The following is a 21,761-nucleotide window of genomic DNA, read 5'->3' as shown; positions in this document are numbered from 1 at the left end:
GTAAAATTTTTTAAAAATTAAATAAAATTATAAAGTAAAATATTTTTAGTCTATTAATTAATTTGGAGAAACCTTTTTGTTTTACATACATTACTAATACTTTTTTCAGTTTATTTGACCAAAAATAAAACAACAAATTTGGTTATATATTCCTAGTATATGGTGATAGTTTCTATGCTAATTGAGAATTTAGGCCTACTTTATAGCATCTAAAATAAAGAAACAGTTGAAGAACAAATTAATCCTTATTCAAAAAAGAATAAATACAAATTATTAATAATTCTGAGTTATCATCACCATATGACAATTTATACCTACTTTTATTTTGAAAAATATGATATTGCTATCAGCTGAATTGTGATTAATTTTTGAAACCTTTCCGTTTCAAATGAATAATCGTTCAATTTAAAATATTATAATAATTATTATTTAGCATATTTTACTGTTTGCTTATCATATGGTCATAATTATAATACAATTAATATAAATGTTTCTCCATAGATTTCTTTGCATCATTTCTGAAACTCCCACACTTACATGATTTGAAATTTTATCAGAATACCTATATAGTATCATTATATATTCAATAATCCTGTGTTATTGAATCATCATGAGTCCATATAATTCATTTTATCTACCTACTTTTATTGTAAAAAATATGAGATTGTTATCAGCTGAATTGTAATTAATTTTTGAAACCTTTTAATTTCAAATTGTTCATTTTACTCTGGTAATTATGTAGCATATTTTACTGTTTGCTTATCATAGTCATACAATATAATAAAATGTTTCTTCGTTATTTGCTTCATTTCTGAAAGTCCCACTCTTACATGATTTGAAATTACACCAATGCACACTACATAATTCTACATTCATAGCCTGCTGTAAGTAAACCTATATTATTTAATTGATATATTTCCTTAAACAATAAATCATGAATCTTTCCTTTAACAATAAAAATAAATCATATAAACCAAAAAACAATAGTATATCCTATCAGATCCACCTACGGCCTTGGACTTGAAAATCGATTTCGAGCCGGAAAAGTTTCATCTTCGGCCCTTTTAATTATAATTAATTATAAGAAATCGGTCAACTGACGGAAAAATGGAATATGCAGTAGGCAATTTAGATGATGAATTGTCTCACAGATGATGGTGAGATGGAAAATGATTCTAAATAAGATGGGTTTGTTGGTGACAATGACAAGAGGTTGCTAATGATGTTTTTCATGAAAAATGGATTCAATGTTATGGCTTGTTATGCCTATGCAGAATGTTAATGCTCACAAATCGGTTTCCGATCTCATACCAAAAGGAAAACAAAAGACTTGACACTGTAGAGTGACACAGAAATACATACAATACAATAATTATTGTACCTGATAAACTGAAAATTCAGCTAAAAATAACTTAAATAATAACTGATAGTTATGAATAAAGGGAGTTGAAGATTAAAGAGATAATGTTTATGATGTTAAATATTGTCTACTACTAAAATAGTTCTTGATGTATTAGTTGATTCATTTTCATGATTATAAAAATTGTCCACAACAAAAATAGTCGAGTTATCTGTAACATGAATAATAATAGTTATTTATGTGTTGATATTAAAGATTTTTTCAAAAATAATTTATCCAATTAATTTGATGAATCAATTTAATAATAATAAGATGATTCTATATTATTATTCTATATAGTCATAATGATAATTTATATTATTAATGATATATTATTAGAATAAGTTAAAACAATCAATATTGTCTTCAAAAAAATCAGGTCAGACCGAGATTTAAACCTGGGTCCCATGGTGTGATAAACCACGCTCTAACCGCCTTGTACACCATGCCCTGGTAAAAGTGAATGCGAAAAAGTAGGAACTTGAGTTGCTGTATCTTCAAAGATACTTTTGAGGCTATTCTACGTTTTTTTTAATATTACAAAAAACCGGAGGTCTTACCAAAAATCGTTACACATACGTTTCTGCGCCTTGTTTCAAAGAACTTGCATACCAAATCGGACAATAACTGTGACTGTAACTGCGGTACAAACAAAAAACAAACAGATAAAAGCCGATTGAGTCAAAACTAAGACCTCAGCTTTGCTTCGGTCAAAAAAACTACAAAATATCTTACAACAAATAAAATTACATTAATCTTGTTTGAAATGTTTTCTCTTTCCAACAATGCCCTTGATATCGAAATTCGACCAGTAGTTTTCAAGTTATTGAGTGGGCATATTCTGGAAATATTGAAAAATCTATATATCTCGAAAACTAAGGTCGATAGGAAAGAAGTTTACTGAACATTTTTTGTCAGAAATGTCGAGTAGAATCTATGGTCAACGGCTGTTACAACCTTGGTGGGACACTTTGTATAAGTTGCCTTTTTTGTTTCAATAATTTTTCCAGTGCATGTTGTAAATTAGTTATAGGTATTACTTGTAATTAAAAATTTATTAGTTTTTATCTGTTAATTTGTTTCAATTGAGTCTATATAATAGGTAGCTTATATAGTCTGTCCAGACAGCCATGAGCCATGATAGATTAAGCCGACCCTCACTCCCCCAGGCGCAGACAAGGCACACACACCCTAGAATCTATGGTCAACGGCTGTTATAACCTTGGTGGGATACATCCTGTATAAGGACGGAAAAATAAACATTTTATTCATTTACAACAATATTTATTACTAGCAGAAACCCGTGCTCCGCAAGGATCTATTTTCAAACTTGACAAACTGGAAACTTTACATAATGCAATTTTGAAGAATTGAGAGTAGGCCAATAACTATCCTTGGTTAATTAAGAATCTAAATATATGCAAAATTTCAAGTTAATTAGTCAAGTAGTTCAGACGTGATGGTGCATCAAAAATGATTTTCCCATTCCGTATGTGTAAAAGCCAGCTCTTTACTTTATTATAGATATAGTTAACAACTGCAAGAGATAGGACTATGGAACAGAATAGTGGTGAAACTATGATAGCACCAGAAGTGTCTCAAACACAATAGTAGGCACTACATGAACTTTTTGGAAGTGATTTGAAAAAAAAATGTTGAAACAACAGAACTGAAAGTTGTCAACCTTATCATTTACCTCCATTTAGAGAGGTTTTTGTTTGAGCCGAATATATCCACACAGCACGGTTATGTATCAGATGCATATCCTTGAAACCTTCGGTACATATCAGAAACGTATGGATACATATCTGATATAAATCAGTTATGTCTCAGATAGGTAGAAATGTCCACTTTTGTGATATGTACCAAACAAGTATCAGCAATACATAACTGATATGCATCAAAGATACATATCAGTTATGTATCAATGATAGGTATCAGTTATGTATCAATTATACCTATCAGTTATGTATCACTGATACTTGCTGATACATATCACAAAAGCGGACATTTTTACCTATCTGATACATAACTGATTCATATCAGATATGTATCTGCACGTTTCTGATATGTATACAATGTACATATCATATACCTATCAGATGTGTATCACAATGTACATATCAGAGAATTAATTTTTTCTATGTATTTCAATTTTTGTCAAGTTTTATTCTTCACAAGAATCAGAATACACATTTTGAAGATGTCAAATTCACATAGGGGCTAGAATAGAAGAGGAAAATATTAATCAATAGCATGAGCATGAATGAATTTAAATGAATTTTATTTCAACATTTTGAAAGATACAACAAATATAAAAAGATTTGAAAAATGAAAGATTCAAAATTTGAAAAAAATTAACAAATATAATAATTCACAATCTATATTACATACTTATATACATGAAATACACCACTGCTGGATGAAGTTGAACAACAATCATTATAAAATAACAAACTTGAATTTTTCATTTGCAATTAGATAATTTAATGTGCAGAATTTTCATCTATATTTTCGTCATAAGCTTTATTTTTCCTCCTAGACATCTCGTTAGTATTTCTCCTCACTTCCATCAGCACAGAGCCTAGAAAAAAAATGTAAATCATTACAAGAAATGAAAGAAGTTGATGAAAATTGATTTTTAAGCAAGTTTTGTGTCTAAATATGCAAACATTTAAAATAATAATTATAATCAGAAAAGAAAACACCCAAAGAGATGATATTATAAGGTTGGTGAAAATTATGGAAACAGCTTAAAATTTCTTCCACAATGATTATTTGAGAGGATTTTATTGCAATTAAAAAAGCTACTGTACTTTTTTCAATTACCTTTTCCAATAAGTAGTATTTTTAAATCTAATATGATGCTCAATGAAATTCACTGTCAATTATCCTTGTAAAAGAAATATTAGGCTGTTTCCATAATTTTCATCAACCTTTTCATCAACCCTTGTTATGTATCATTCTATCGCTGGTGATGGATTCTTTTATGTTATATTTGAATAAACCGAGCAATGATTGAAAAGAAAAGCATGTACTGAAGATGACTCAAGAAAGTCAGTGGTGTCGGTTTCAAGAAGAGGATTTTTAGACATATACTGCTTCATTAGAATTTGCTTGGTTCCCGAAAAAAATTCAAGGTAGCCCCAAAAATATTATAAAAGAATAATAAATAATGATAGAAAGTGAAATAGATTTATCACGACGACTGATGACCTTCATTTTTTTAAACACCCCTAGTAATATATTAATAACAACAATGATTTCAATTTTGAATTACTTTATTATACTATACATTTACAATTTATTATTTCTCTATTAGTTATGTTGGCGGCAGTGCGACCAACAGTTTTGAATTTATATGTTGCCTTGCCTGTGTGCTTGGCCCTTTCTCTTCTTGCTGCTTAATTAATGAAACGTTCAATAAATGGAATTATGTGAATTCTAAAATGTTGGTTAATTTGCGTGCACCCACCCAAAACACTACAATTATTGGCGACGATGGATAAATGGGTAATGAAGAAAAATGGAACTGGAAAAACAACGGAACTTGGATGTGATTATTGTAAAACGAAAGTGAAATTTGAACTGAACACGGGTACAAGTAACGACCTAATTGAACAAGATGGCATCAGATGGACAGGCTTCTACTTCAATTGTTAGGGGAACAATTGGGAGTATCAGTGAGTTTCGACTTCAAGACAATTGGGACCAGTGGTGTGATCGACTTGACCATTTTTTTTGTAGCTAATGATGTAACTGAAACTAAAAAGGTAGCTATATTTCTTACGATGATAGGGTCGGAAGGTTATTCCTTGCTCTGCGACTTATGTACCCCGGACAAGCCAGCAACAAAACCCTTGAACACTCTTCAGAAGTTAATGTGTGACTACCTGCAACCTAAACCATCGACGATAACAGAACGCTATAAATTTAAGGAGAGAAAGCAGCTGTCTAACGAAAGTATTGCATCGTTTATCGCGAATTTGAGAAAACTATCCAAAAATTGTGATTTCGGTGATAAATTGGATGAACATCTAAGAGACCAGATTGTATGGGGATTGAAGGAAGAACATATCAAGAAGCGTTTACTAGGCGAAGCGGATCTAACCTTCCAGAGAGCAGTAGAGTCGTTGGCCTTGGCCCTGGAGACGGCGACGCATGATGTGGGGGAGTTAAGCGGTAATTCGACTTCGCGGATGATGAACTACTACAAAAATGAAAGACGGCAACCCAGTTTCCAGATGAATTCCAGATTTCAGAAGACTAATCAAGGAGGAAATTTCAATCGGTCCAGCCAAGCAGAGAGTAAGAACATGGGACAAAATAAGGGGGTATGCTATTGTTGTGGTAAGTCCACTATTCACCACAATGTAAGCATAAAAATAAGAAATGTGATAATTGCGGGAGAGTAGGACACTATAAGTAATATGTAGATCAAAAACTTCAGATTCTAAATTCAAAAGCAACGGTAATAAATTTGTAAAGAAACAGTCCTGCTATTAAATTATCAAATGTGGATAATAATGCTATGAAAGGTAGGAATATCCTTTGTGATGAATTTTTTAAATAGACCTCATGAGAAGAGAGAAAAATTGTGATTACTTTTAAAATGAAAGAATTTGCTAAAGGAATAGTTAGCGACCGAGCGATAAAGCTTACTTATCAGTAACTGTATATTAGATAAGAGTACCGTTCTGTACTGAATATTTTCTAGAAAATTATTCAATAAAATTATAATTATTCTGCAAATAAAGCACGAATTATTTATAAATTGCTCATTGATTTTGAGGTTACACTTTGTTTACTATCGATCAGATGTTTTTAAAACAGTTCGAACGCAGCTGACTGATTCAAAGTATTGTCAAATGTCATGCTGGCTTCACGCAAGATATAATATCATTTCTAAAAATTAGAAAACTATCAATAAAGGACCAAGAATTTCGAATAAAAAAAATAAAATGTATGTATTATCGTTGAAATTATTTATTATTTAAGAAATTATATTATATGTCAGGTCTTATTGTAACTAACTAGGTCATAGCATGAACAGTATATTATTGATAAAACGGCAGAAATTAATTATAACAGTCTCAAACATAATAAAATTTGTATAAGAATATTAATTTATTAATGATTAATTCAACTGAACCACATGGTAATTAAATCTCTTTGGCAAGCCTAAGCCAATCATAGTGCATAGAAATAGCACCAAAAAGGTGATCGTTTGAAAGCAACACATGTTAATCTACTATCAGACAACAAACCTGCCTTATCATATACGCTAGCACATGTACATTGTATGAGAGGAACTATGTCTAGAAGATTAAGCAGTTTTAAGAATTACATAAATTGAGTTATTATTGTAATTAAAGGAATTATATTCTACTGCCTGCCACTGACGTCACGTCTACGTCACAATCGTTCTACCAATGGCAAATTTTCATGCAAATTATTACATCGAGATTCTCAGAAGAAAGGTCTAGCCAAGAAGCTTAGAGAAAAAGACGGCACTTCCCTTTTGAAATCCTCACCGTTCAGACCTCGTTATAGTTACCAAGACCTATTTATAAGATTTTCGTTCGATTTTATATGTTTCATTTGTGAGCCAATATTTTAGGCCAATCTATTTGTTATTTGTAAATTTATTTTCATCAATCAATAAATTTAAAAGTTTAAAGTAAATTATCCCTTAATTAATTTGGTGAAGGAGATATTTTAATTAAAATTCCCCACGTGCTGAAACCGAAGCCTGGATCCGCTGCCGATCAAACGATTTTTGATCTAAAGAAGAAAACCACGACCGCCAAGGAAATTCACGTGAGTTATAAGTTTAAAGGGGCCCCAATCTACGCTTCGAAAATATTTCAGTGCAGAAAAACATAAAATTTTCTTCGTTAAATTATTGGCCACGCCGACAAGCGCTTTTAGTTATTAAGAGCCTAGAATTTATCCATATAGAATTTCTAAGAATTTGTAGTTTGATTAGCTATCCTCCGCTGCCAGAACCACGACCCCGAGCATTTTAAAAAAATATTTTATAATTTATTTTCACTATTTTTTCAAAACTGTTAAATTTTATCGATTGTAAAATTCTGTCGATTCACGCATGGTATCATGCAAGCTCAAGAACATTTTTAACTCTTTTTGTTAATGCTAAATTATTATCAATCTGTAAATCAAATTCTGAATCTGCACTGTATGATCATATATTTTATTATAATATATTTCAATTCCATTAATTCGTTTTCTGAGTTCGATTATTTCTTAAGCCTGTCAATTATTGTGTCTGATACGTTCTATATAATCAAGAACCGATCGAATACGATCATTGAAATAATTGAATTAAGCTGGATATTGGAACAGGTCTAAGTGGATGTAGCGAGTGGGGTCAGATCGAGATATTTATTCTGTATCCTTACCTGCTCATATATCAGCTTTTATCTGTTACCAACCTCGACTTAGGAGCGAACACATCAATTGTACAGCAGATGCGGCCAGAGATCATATAAATTCCTACAATAGAGCTTAAAACCCGACAAGACTCTGTTCTTGAAGTATATTCTGAACGATATTTGGTCCAAATACCGTATTTTAATCCTTCAGAACTTATTAGAGACGCAGTCCCGTAAATTATCTACATCAGGATTTTTGCTCGACCTGTATGATTTTGTGTGCTCATTCTTCACAGGTAATAATTTTAAGGTATCCGTATTCAGTGTTTAGCGTCCGCTACACTACTTATAAAAATTTCATCATTATACAATCTGTCATTAGAAGAATCAAGGGTGAGCGAGCGTTTAGGCCTCCCGCGATTCCGACAATTGTATTGAATCCTGTAGTGAATCAATCAGTCTGGTGTACACTCAGTGTCCACACACGCAATTGCAAAATTTATAGCCTCTACACCATTGATTCAGCACAAGATTCACCCTACATATGTGAGGCGAGTAAAATACCGCTTTACACCTTATGAGTAGATATCCTAATGTTTTTTCCTACAAGCTAGGACTTTACAATAAAACGAAATTTAAGTTGTATTTGAAGGATGATGCATCTCCGAAATTTTTCAAGCCTAGGCAAGTACCTGTTAGTTTGAAAGAGAAAATTGAAAACGAATTGTCAAGATTGGTTGATTGTAAAAATCTAGAACCAATTGAGAATAGCAAATGGGGGACTCCTATTGTTCCAGTTTTGAAACCTGATGGCACCATAAGAATTTGCGGTGATTATAAGGTAACTATTAATCAGCATTTGAAAGTTGATAGATATCCTATTCCACGAATTGATGACTTATTTTTAGCACTTAAAGGAGGTAAAAATATTCGAAAATTGATCTATCTCAAGCTTATCAGCAAGTTGAATAAGAAGATGATTCTAAAAATATTGTGACAATTTCTACCCATCAAGGTTTGTTTAGATATAATCGTTTACCTTATGGTGTTGCTTCTGTTCCAGGTTTATTTCAAAGAGAAATGGAAAAATTAATTCTAGGTATTGATGGAGTTGTATGCTTTCTTGATGATATTTTTGTAACAGGAATTAATGATAAGGAGCATTTCTCATGACATGATAAGGTAATTTCTAGACTTAATGATGCAGGTCTGACTGTAAAACAAGAGAAATGTGCGTTTTTTGGAGATAGTGTTAGTTTTTTAGGCTATACTATTGATAAAAATGGTTTGCATCCTTCTGTGAGCAAAGTTGAAGCTATTAAAAATGCACCAGTACCGAGGTCAGTAACTCAGCTGAAATCATTCCTAGGTATGGTAGTAGAGTAAGATTGGGATAACTGAGAAGCTTTTTTGCTCGAAATCCCCTCCCCCCTCTCCCCCCTCGTCCATCCCTCCTCCCCTTCCCCCCGCCTGTAGGGTGGGGGGTGTTCTAAAAATAGATTTCCCCTTCCCCCTGCCCAGTTGGGGTGAGGGGGATGAAAAGAGAGAGAGATATATCTTTCTCTCTCTTTCTAAAAATAGATTTCCCCTTCCCCTTGCCCAGTGGAGGTGAGGGGGATGAAAAGAGAGAGAGATATATCTTTCTCTCTCTCTTTCTAAAAATAGATTTCCCCTTCCCCTTGCCCAGTGGAGATGAGGGGGATGAAAAGAGAGAGATATCTCTCTCTCTCCCCTTCCCCTTGCCAAGGTAAGGGAAAAAAATTTCCCTTTTAGGAGGAAAAATTCCCTCTCTATAGTGACAGATTGAAGTGAATCCATATTTCTACATCTAATGCTATACTGACAGATTGAGGTGAATGCTAGATGAGGGAAAAAAATCTCTTTGAGAGGGAAAAATTCTCTACTGTCAAATTAAAGTGAATCCATATTTCTACATCTAATGCTATACTGACAGATTGAGGTGAATGCTAGATGAGGGAAAAAATCTCTTTGAGAAATTCTCTATAGTGACAGATTAAAGTGAATTCATATTTCTACATCTAATGCTATACTGACAGATTGAAGTGAATCCATTTCGCTCTAATGCTATACTACGATGCCAGACTCACTTTGAGAAATTCCCTTGGTGTCAGATTAAAGTGAATTCATATTTCTACATCTAATGCTATACTGACAGATTGAAGTGAATCCATATTGCTATACTACGATGATGGGCTCAAGAGAGAGAGAGAGGAGGATACGCTCCCCTCGCTTCTCACAACCAGCAGACGGATCTGCTTTCTCCTTCTTTTACTCGTGCCATCTCTTTCCCGCACCCTTCTAAATTCCTCCTTTATTACGAAAGGCGAGTAAAGGAGATAAGGATCAAGTTCCATTTTGATCGGGCGTTCCTATACTGTCAGATTAAAGTGAAACGTTTCTCTCTGCCCAGCATTACGAAAGGCGAGTAAGGAAGAATGTTATGGCGTGTGCCTCATCTAGACACATGCGCTCTCCTCCCTGTGAGGTCCCTTTCCAAGCCCGATAACTCCTGCACCGAAAACCATTACATGAAAAAATGTGTAAATCGATTTATGTGACAAGTGTTTAGTCGTTAAAGCTACTTCACTCTCTCTCACACATCCTTTTACAAGATTTATTGATATAGTCAGAAATGTCTAGGGTGAAAACCATAGGTTACTTCACTCACACAAGTGTTTATACAATCAATCACGGAGGTGTAGACTGAAATTTGAAACTGCAGGTGTTCACTCTCTCTCATAATATGTCTACCTTTTACAAGATTTATGCATGTATCAGATTGCTATGTGCTTATAACATTGCTTGAATGATAAGAATATTATTTCAAATCTGAAAAGGTGAATGCAATTTGAAAAGGGGGAGGTGCGCCCACCCACATCTGTAGGAACACCTGCTAATGTAGGAGGGAGCGAGCGCTTGGGTGTACGGCTGTGTGTGTGTGTGTGTGTGTGTGTGTGGTGTGTGTGTGTGTGTGTGTGTGCGTGTGTAGCGGAAAAGACTAGTGAGCATGCTCACAACAAACTATAAAAGACGCAGTCACCTTATTTGAATATCATTCACAACAGAGCAGCTGAAGCATTTCTTCTTCTGCGTGTTTCTACTATTCATTACGAACTTATCAACAACGGCAACAACAGGTAAGAATTGAAAACAATTTTTATAGAAACAATATTACAATTTTATTTTATCTATATTCACACATACATACAATTCGTAACACATAGGTCATATGTATACAGATATAAAAATTGTTAAGCAATAACAATTTTTATATCCGACCAATTTGCCGACTTATGTGTTACTAGCAACACATAATTTTTACAGTTGATGTTAAAATGTTCTATTTTTTCTCTGGTAATGCAGGAAGCAAATCTTTGAGGCAGATACACCTCACATTTGCTTCCTGCATTCCTTATTTTTAAAATTACACGTCGACCGTGTTTATTGGTGTCCTCTCGAGCTCCGATGATGCGGTACGGTAGATCCGAGTTCAACTCCCTCAGCGGGATCCATGGTTTGGGTAGAGGTTTGTTTATGAGTTGGACAAAGTCCAACTCTCCCGCACCCTCCACCTCCTTCATTAACGGCACGAGTGAGGAGTCCTCGTCCATTACAGCTCGTTTCTGTTGAAAAATATTTGATTAGTGTCTTATTTGTTTCAGATCATACTACAGATCAAGATCTCTACATCAGATTATCATCGAATTGTCATCATCGAATTCTCTGCATAAAGTGAGTAATATCAGTTATTGAAATAACATTGTTGCATGATCGAGTACTTTAAACAATAATTTCTAATCAGTTCAAATAATATTTCCTTTGCATTCCAAGCAGTTCAAATAATATTGGTAACATTTATGCATGATTTATTACTCTAAACAATAATTTCTAATCAGTTCAAATAATATTTCCTTTACATTCTTATCACTTCAAATAATATTGGTAACATTTATGCATGATCGATTACTTTAAACAATAATATCTCATAATTCAAATTCCTTGCATTCTAATCATATCAAATAATATTCGTATCAAATAATCAAAGACTTGTATGTGCACAGATTTTTTAACAATCAATCACGGAAAAAAATCTGTGCATACACAAGTTAATAATATTTGTTGAAACTAACCTTTGATTGAGTGAGCACGTCCTCCTCCTCTTCCCCGCTAACCTCAGGCTCGTCCCCAAACACCAACTTCCTCTTCGCCTGCTTCTTCCTCTCATCATTTTCCTCTCCCTACATTTTCCTCTCATCAGTTCTGTTTATATAGCATACGTTTCTCTCTCTGTTCCAGGCTCGTGCGAGCGAGAGCGTGCTACAAGGCGAAAAAAATTCGAATTTCTCCCCAACAACACGTGCTCCCAGATCGTTATCAGATTGTAAGTATCCCACACACGATCATTTTTCAAATAGCATCCATGTGTTAGAAGACGAAAAAAAAAAATCTCGTCTAGAACTCAGCATGAGACTTCACCTGCTAGAAGCTGAAATCCCCATGTCTACGGGAATAAAACCCTTGATTCTAATTTTATAATTCAAATCAATGTTAGATCCTTCAACATGGAAGTAAGAGGACCTCATTTTTCAAACATGAATCTTATCTTGTCAGTGTTTTCTATCATCAATGAGATAATGCATTTCAATATTTAATGTATTACAGTAGCAAAGTTGTTACATTTCATTTATTTACAATATTGCACACATACTTGATTTTGATCTTTCTTTGTCAATCCTGTTCTAACCCTGTCTCATCTGCAGAATCTCGTAAAAAATTGCAGATAAGTTGATTTAATTGTTCTTCTGTTAAATGAACATTGTTTTCTATTATATATCTTTTTTAATTCTATTGATAGACTCTTTAAGATGTGCACACACACATCTCCATGAATCGGGGCGGTCCCCATTCCCCCAGAATTTATCATATGATGTACCATATTAATCACAAACAAGAATATGATCGTATCCATCACTGAAGCAAGAACCTAATTTTTCATAATCTCTCACAAAAGTTGAATATTGTAGATTTGTCCATCCTTTTTCTGCTAATCTCTGCAATATATCTAGGTGCATGTCCAAGAGTTCACTTAATTTATATTGATATCTCATTTTTTCTAAAGGAACAGAATGGTATTCACTTAATTGATTAAAATGTCTATCTATAATGAATTGAACGCACAAATCTGAAGACTTTAACTCAGACTCCGCACCAAACACATTATCCATCTCAGTACAGTAGCTTGATGTTGTATCAGCAAAGACAAGATCACTACTAACAGATTACCTTGCTCTAGCTTATTATTATTATTATGAAAAGCACACTCTAGCGATAATTTATTGTACTTTATAGCACTCTATTTCTAATAAATATTTCAGGCCATAGAGGAATAGCATTCTCGATTCAGTTATTAAATATTTCACAACATTTCAAGATAGAGGAATAGCATTCTCGATTCAGTTATTAAATATTTCAAGATAGAGGAATAGCATTTCTCGATTCAGTTATTAAATATTTCATTGTTTTCACAGCATTTTCTCACCTCTCAACTCGAGTTCCGAACCTCATAACCAGTTGAGCTCTCGTTGAGACAAGACAGCTGAGAGGAATCAATCATAGGGCGCTATCTACAGCTCTAGCATAGACCGCTATCTACACCTGTAGCCCGCTATCTACACCTGTAGCCCTCTATCTACACTCGAGGAGATTCATGCAGCATCAACCACTACATGTAAGTACATTTTTACTTTGATTTTATCCTCTGAGGAGGAAAATAGTCCTCCGAGGACAGTTTTTCTCCTCCGAGGACTATTTTTCTCCTCCGAGCACAGTTTTTCTCCTCCGAGGAGAAAAAACCTTCTACAATATACTGCATGCATGCAATTTATCTTTAGAATATGGTATATCCGGAACATCCAAGCCCCGCTCTTCTTTCTCACACTCTTCATATAAACAAAATGGTAAATGTATTACTTTTTCAAATGGATTTTCCATAATATATTTGCAATAGACACATTGCAGATAGAATGGATTTTTATGTAAGAAATAACCATTTCTCGCAAAATACTCTGCTTTATTGCATAATGATTTACAAAAGTCACAATGATGATGCTTTTCAAAATACTCTCCTTGAAAGGATGAATCTTCTACACAATTAAAAGTTGAATATCTTTCTTCATATTCTCGTAGAATATTATTATCGAAATTCTCCTCTTCAATTGTTATATTATCTTTTCTTCTACAGTTCGGACTGTACCTTACATGTTCTATTGCTGGTATGTCACTTTCTTCCCATTTTCCCAAATAAATTGAACAAAATACACATCACACAATGTCTGGTGGAGATGAGAATATAAATCCCTCTTTCGCCATGTTTTCCGCGGACAAATTCTGACTAGTTTTTGTCCATCTTTTATCAAAAGATAATAATCTTAATCTTTCATACAACATTATGTAATCTTGTGATATCATTTTCACACACCCTTCTTCTACCAATGTCAATTCACAACTAAACATGTTGTTGTACTCTATCTCATCCTGATCGTTTTGTTTTTCAGAATCATGCCGAGGGAACGCAGACTACGTGGCATCAATTCAAGCACAGCCGGCCATTGCATCACCCTCGATGACGAGGATATCGACATTACCAGCGTGCTTGAGAGCTCGAAACGTCGAGTTTCCGATATAATTAGGGAACATGCGGCACGCCATGATGGGAATGTTAAGTGGTTTATAGTCTTAAACGTTTTGCTGTATAAATTAGTGGTGATGGATGACAAGCAGGTTGGTGACTCTGTCTCATCTCTAATAAATCTACATAGTTACTCCAACATAGCGCTAAACGTGCTTGAGAACTATGAAGATTTTAATGAGCATTTTTTCTTGGCTGTGAAAAAAATCCTCTCATCTTTCGAAAATTTTGTAAGACATGGGAGTGGATGGGTGCTAAAGAAAATTGAATCACTGGATGTGAACGTGATTAATTTAATCCTATATACACATCCAGTTTCATTCAAACACCCCAGTTTTTGAAAAACAAACATTGCATTATAAATGTCAAAAATCTCTCTGACAAAAAATGCTTTTTATGGTCAGTGCTCGTGTATTTCCATCAGAAGCCAAGGAACTCGGACTTGACTGTAAAGTATTTGAGCAAGTTTGCTCACACACTTAATACGCGAGGTGTAAATTTCCCGGTGACGACACGCGATATTAAGAAATTTGAAATACTCAATCCGGACATTGCAATTCACGTCATCGCGTATGACAACAAAAAGTTTTTCCCCTTCCGTACAAGCATTTTCCGCACTCGTGAACACCAAATTAATCTTTTAATGCTAAAAGGCGATGCAGGAAAAACTCATTTCTGTTTAGTAAATACCGCGAACGGGAAAAACGGGCTATCACGTCTTCTCTCCCACCTTTCAAAATGCCACGGTCAAGTACACATTTGCAATTTTTGTTTCCATAGATTTACATCAAACAAAACTAAAAATTGTGATGCTGAAGCAAATTTGTTGAAACATGTGGAACTTTGTTCCAAGTTTGAATCCCAGCGCGTTTCATATCCTAAACACGGAGAGACAATTAAATTCAAGAAACTAGGCGCGACGTTGAAGAAAAAGTACACCATTTACGCGGATTTAGAAACATACGTTGTGAATATTAATGATGATGATGATTCCGATTCTGATGAAGTTACTAGTAGTTACACAAAGAAAACGGCGCATCATATTCCCTGCGGCTATTGTTTCGTTGTTATAGATGTTAACGGGGAAATCGCCTACGGACCTGTACTCCATAGATCGACTAGTTTAAACGAAAAAATCATGGAGAAATTTCTTCAGGAAATTACAGATCTCGGAGACATTTTGTATGAGGATATGAAACGAGAAATTCCGATGCAAGCTTTATCCGAAAGTCAAGAGCTGGAATTTCAAAATTCAGTAAACTGCGGGCTTTGTGCTGAACTGTTTTTAGACAGCGATATTAAATGTTGTCACCACGCGCATGAAACTGGTAATTACTTGTGTGCGGCACATGTTTCTTGTAATTTAACAGCTCGTACTCCGGAGTACATATCATGTTATTTTCATAATTTCTCCGGTTTTGATTCGCATTTTATTCTGAAATCGCTCAGTAAATGTAAAAAAGAAATTTCCTGCATCGCAAATACGTCAGAGAGATTTTTGTCACTTTCAGTAGGCAAAATTAAATTTTTAGATTCCTACAAGTTTATGTCTGAATCCTTGGAAGTATTGGTGCGTAATTTGGTAGAAAGTACAGACATGGAAAAGAAGTTCGAACGATTATTTTCGGTGTTTCATGATCCACCTCGCGAACACAGACAGCTCTTGTTGAAAAAAGGAGTATATCCCTACTCGTACATGAGCTGTCCCGAAAAATTCGCGGAAACATCGCTTCCTCCCATCGAATGTTTTCATAACGATTTAACTGATAGACCTCTGTCTCACGAAGAATATGAGCATGCGCAAAGAGTGTTCTCAACATTCAAGCTGAAAAATCTGGGTGAATATCACGATTTTCATTTATGTTTGGACGTAATGCTATTAGCGGTAGTTTTTGAATCCATGAGGTCTACGCTTTTTAGCTCATACGGCCTCGATGTGACCCATTTTCTTTCTCTCGCCCACTTCACCTGGAATTGCATGCTGAAACACACTAAAGTCGAACTAGAATTGATTACTCGACATGCATCTTATGTTTGAGGCAAGGATGAGGGGTGGGGTGTCATTTATCGGTAAACGTTATTGCGAAGCAAATAACAAACATCTACCCGAAACATACGATCCTTCTAATTATCTGCTTTATATCGATGCAAACAGTTTATACTCGGAAGCTATGAGCCAAAGCTTGCCTGTTGGAAATTTCAAATTCCTCTCAGAGGAAGAAATTTCCAGCCTTGATTTCGCGAATTTGGACAGCAATTCAGAAACCGGATATATAATAGAATGTGATCTCAAGTACCCTCAAGAGTTACATGATAAGCATGCCAGCTTCCCCCTTGCACCTCTCCACCAAACGCCGCCGCGCAAATTGCTGTCGAACTACCAAACAAATGAGAACGGTCAAACTGGAACCAAAAAGCTCATGAACACACTTTTCGATCGTGAAAAGTACATTGTTCACTATGTCAATTTAAAGCTCTACCTTCAGCTCGGTTTGAATTTATTGAAAGTGCATCGCGTCATTAGCTTTTCCCAATCTCCCTGGCTGAAAAGCTACATCGACTTGAATATCCGGAATAGACAGAACGCGAAAAATAAATTTGAAATATCCTTCTTTAAGGCCTGTTGTAACTTGATATTTGGAAAAACTATTCAAAGTAGTCGTAAGCAAATGAATGTTAAAATTATCACGGATGAAAAACGGTTAGATAAGTACATTTCAAATCCACTATGTAAACGCTGGCAAATAATTAGTCCTAACGTGATCGTGGTTTTCTCTCGTAAGTTGGAACTTAAAATGAACAAGCCTGTCTATTTCAGCTTTTCCGTACTGGAGTTGAGTAAATTCCATATGTACGATTTTTTCTATTGTAAATTACAAAAAATTATACCGTGGGATCGTATAGAACTGTGTATGACTGACACCGACAGTTTTCTTCTAAACCTAAAAGTCGAAGATGTGTATCAGTTGATTAGAGAAAATTTGACCCTTTTCGATACTTCTAACTATCCACCTTCCCACCCTTGCTTTTCCATGGAGAGAAATAAAGTTGTAGGAAAGTTCAAGGATGAGACCGGGTCAAAACCTGTCCATAAATTTCTTGGACTTAGATCCAAACTTTACTCATTTTTAGTATGTAACGAGAATGAAGAACCTGTAAATAAATGTATAGCAAAGGGTGTACAGAGCGGAGTGAAATGTAGAAAGCTTAATTTTAATTTATATAAGAAATCATTGTTTGAACGTAGTGAACATGTAGAAAAATTTAATATGTTAAGATCCTATAATCACACCATGTATCAGGTTGAATGTGCAAAAATCTGTTTGAGCCCTTATGATGATAAGAGGTATATTGCTGAGAATGGTGTTGATACTCTCCCATTTGGACATTATAGAGTGCCAACTGTGAACTGATTGCTCAGTATGTCCCATGACAATCATCCGACACCACTGATTTGACTATATCATGAATATTATTAGATCTAAGTTAGCTTTAGAGCTTCATAGCGTGCCGCGTGTGAACTATCCCACTCGCAAATATGAGTTGAAAAGTGAAAAAGACTTGCTTCAAGCCGATCTCATTGAGATGACGAGTTTATCGCGTTTTAATAAGGGTTACAAATATATCTTAGCTGTTATTAATTGTTTTTCAAAATTTGCATATTGTGTACCATTAAAAGACAAGGCAAGCCAATCTGTATTTAATGCTCTCGAGCCAATTATTTCTAAAAATAAGGAGTTAAGCTGTTCCAAACAGATCAGGGAACAGAATTCTTTAATTCAAAAGTTAAAGCGTTATTAGATAGATATAGTATTAAACATTATCATGTTTTTACCGATAAGAAAGCCTCCATAGTTGAAAGGTTTAATAGAACACTTAAAGCAAAAATTTATAGATATTTAACTGAACATGGAACCAAAAACTGGATATCGCAACTAGACAGTTTAGTTCGTGATTATAATGCAACAATGCATTCATCCATAAGAATGAAACCTAAAGATGTGGGGAAAAAAGATCGTAATCATGTTTTAATGTCTTTGAATTCTGCATTCAATAGACAATATAAATTGAAAAATTCAAAACCGAAATTTAAGCTAGGAGATGTTGTACGAATCTCAAAGAAAAGGTTCTTTTCGATAAATCTTATAACATAAACTGGAGCGCAGAGTATTTTGTAATTCATTCTATATTTCCTTCTCAACCTGTAACGTATAGCTTACGAGATCTAAACGGAGAAGTAATTAGTGGTAGGTTTTATGCAGAAGAAATTAAAAAAACACAATTAAACGAATCGGAGAGACAAGTGTATTTGATTGAAAAAATATTAAAACGTGATAAAAAAGGATTGTTAGTGAAATGGATTGGGTTTTCAACGCCTAGTTATATTAGTAAGGATCAACTATTAGATGAAAAATAATCTTTTGTAATCTATTGTAAATATCATGTAAATTTATTGTAAATAATCTATTGTAAATATCATGTACATTTATTGTAAATAATCTATTGCAAATACATTCCATTCAGTGTAAATATCATGATGTACATTCGTTGAAAATATAATAGCTCCTCATCAAACATTGCTTTTCATTTCAAGTTTCGTAATTTGCTAAGCCTCAACCAACAGATGCATTCTCGTGAAGAGGGTGCGGGAAAGAGAGCCCCATGTGCTGTGAGCCTCTCTGATAACTTATCAGTTCCTTATCAGATCACATGCTGTACACGTGACTAACATGATTCCGATAGTAAATTTCGACAATGTTATAAGAGAGAAAGAAATGCCAACATGGTGTAAAAATGGTAAGTTATTACCACATAATGCAAGGATCCTTATAATAGGCTCTTCAGGTTGTGGCAGAACCAATTTACTATTTAATTTAATTTTTTCAAAGAATGGGTTGAGATTTAAAACTATATACTTGCACACGAAGAGCGAGTATCAAGATAAGTACTTGTTTTTGAGAAAAGTCTTTTCAAAAATGAAGGGTATTGAATTTCATATAAACAGCAATTCGGAATCTATACCTCACCCCAACAAAATTCAACAATTTTCTCTTGTCATATTCGACGACTTCCAACTTAATCACGTACCTCAAATAAGAGAATATTTTACCATGGGACGACATCATAATATTGACACTGCATATTTAATTCAGAGTTATGGAGCTACACAGAAACATTTCACTAGGGACAACGCGAATATGATTATAATCTTCAAGGTAGATTTATTGAGTCTGAAATTAATTCACAGAGATCATGTTGGAGCAGATATTTCTTATAAAGATTTCATTAAACTTTGTCATACAGTTTGGAATCGTAAACCTCATAATTTTCTAACTATTATGACCGAGTGTGGAATTAATAGCGGCAAGTACCGAGATTCGCTCGATACATTTCTTACCGTTCAGTAGAGATTAATTCTTTGTGCAGACATGTTGTCATACAGCAGCAGAAAACTGAATAGAATATAGTTGGTTTAATCGAAAAGATCAAGAAATTGAGAAAAGTAATTAGAGAGAAGCATAAAAGCTTAGTCAATTTTGAAAGGCGATCGGAGGAATATAATAGGAAAACGCTCTCCCCGTTGATAGAGCCCATAATTGAACTGGGAAAAAACAAATTCTCACACTCTGGTGTAAAACCAAAAAAGGAAGAAGTAAAAGAGGAGAGTATGCAAATTGATGATAATGGAGAGGGGGATGAACAGAGTTATGAGAGTTCAACAGACAATTTTTTAAGCTCGACTTAATTTGAAAACAGTTTACTTGGTTCTAGCAGAAACGATGATGTGCTGTCACAATATCTAAAAACATGCGGAAAAATTGAATAATTCAATCAGTTATGGAATTTCATATAATTCTAAAGATGATGTGTATTATATTGGAAATCAGCAAGTAATATTCGATAACGGTTATATAGATATTAATAATGAAAGATTTCGTTTAACACACGGTCTACTTGAGTTATTATTCAGTGCGAGACCAAACTCAAATCTTTATAATGAGAGAGATCTGGATAAGTATAAAAAAATCTTAACACTTACAGGTATACATTTAGATCGAAGAGGCTATGTTAAACGAAATCAGGGAATTAAATCGCAAATGATTCAAAAGTTATTTCCAGTAAAAAAATTAGTAAAAAGAAGGGGTGGGGTTTATTGAAATTTGCAAAAAATAATTCTCATGATAGAATTTATCAATACTTTGATAATTTTGACGAATTAGTGGAAAGATTAAATTTACTCTATTCCTCAAAAGCTAGTGGCAACACCGGGCATGATGTGGAGATCGCGTCTATAATTGAAGAGCTAAAAGAAGCAAAATTAATTGTTTAGTGTCACGATGACTCTACATCGATTCGGACGAATTGATACGGCTAGTGCTAGCGGAGCTCTTGCTAATCTTACGTGTGATATTGACTCGATAACACAGAAGATAATCAAATCGATAAATCAACAAGGAATCAGCGAAGCTGTGAAATTTTATTTAGATTCGCAAATAACCAAACTCGTTTCGGAAAATACAAAGAATATTGGAGTGAGCATAATTGAAAGAGAACATATTCTAAGTACATTACAAAATTTCAGTGCTAATATCGATAAAGCTATTGCAGAGAGAACTCTAAATTTAGAATCTGCTCTAGGAGAAGTGAAAACTTTAACAGACAGCTTTTCATCTCAGTTGCTCAGTATTAACAACGATAAAGTTGATAAAGCTTATTTAGATGAGAAATTAAAAGCCGTATCAGATAAAATTAAGAATTTGGAGGTGCTGGACAGAAACTATCTCAATACTAAATTGAAAAAACTTAGTACAGAAATTTTTACTAAAGTGAATGAAACACAGCCATCGTCAATTGATAAGCAATATTTAGAATCTGCTTTGCAGAAATTGATTAGTTCTTCATTAACAAAGGAAGAGTTTGAAAAACGATTATCTGAAATGGTGAGTGCAATAAAAGCTAATATTATGGAAGGTATTGAACAGTTCATTACAAAAGATGCTATTGCTATTCTAATTAAGCAAATTGCAGAAAAGTATGCAACTAAAAATGATATAGGAGATTTTATTAAGAAAAACGAGATGGGAGTTGCTGTGAAAAGCGTTCGTGATGAAATAGCTGAGGCAATTAAAAATTCGGAAGAGGGTACTGTCATGAGACTGCAATGTTCGGCTCCATTCATTGACTATCTAAATTTATTCATACACAGAGTGGCCCTGGACATTGTATCCAAATACGCCCAGGTAAGTTTTCACATGAA

The 21,761-nt window shown here is 34.1% G+C and overlaps 1 protein-coding gene across 3 annotated transcripts in view; it reads right to left on the bottom strand.

Moving 5' to 3' along the window:
• Positions 1–3,667: 3,667 nt before the first annotated feature.
• LOC120351873 overlaps positions 3,668–21,761 on the bottom strand; it is an 87,812-nt gene continuing 69,718 nt past the window's right edge. The window contains exon 4 of one of the 3 annotated variants that reach the window (XM_039430599.1): positions 3,668–3,983. In XM_039430599.1, the coding sequence (XP_039286533.1) occupies positions 3,886–3,983 (98 nt within the window). In that variant the 3' untranslated portion in view covers positions 3,668–3,885. The remainder of the gene's footprint in view (positions 3,984–21,761) is intronic. The other 2 variants (XR_005571597.1, XR_005571596.1) reach the window with 2 other exon arrangements.

The sequence above is a fragment of the Nilaparvata lugens genome, chromosome 6 (genome assembly GCF_014356525.2).
Source record: "Nilaparvata lugens isolate BPH chromosome 6, ASM1435652v1, whole genome shotgun sequence".
In the NCBI taxonomy this organism is placed as follows: Eukaryota; Metazoa; Arthropoda; class Insecta; order Hemiptera; family Delphacidae; genus Nilaparvata; species Nilaparvata lugens.
Note: the sequence above shows the minus strand (reverse complement) of the source record. Positions and strands in the feature narration are given on the sequence as shown.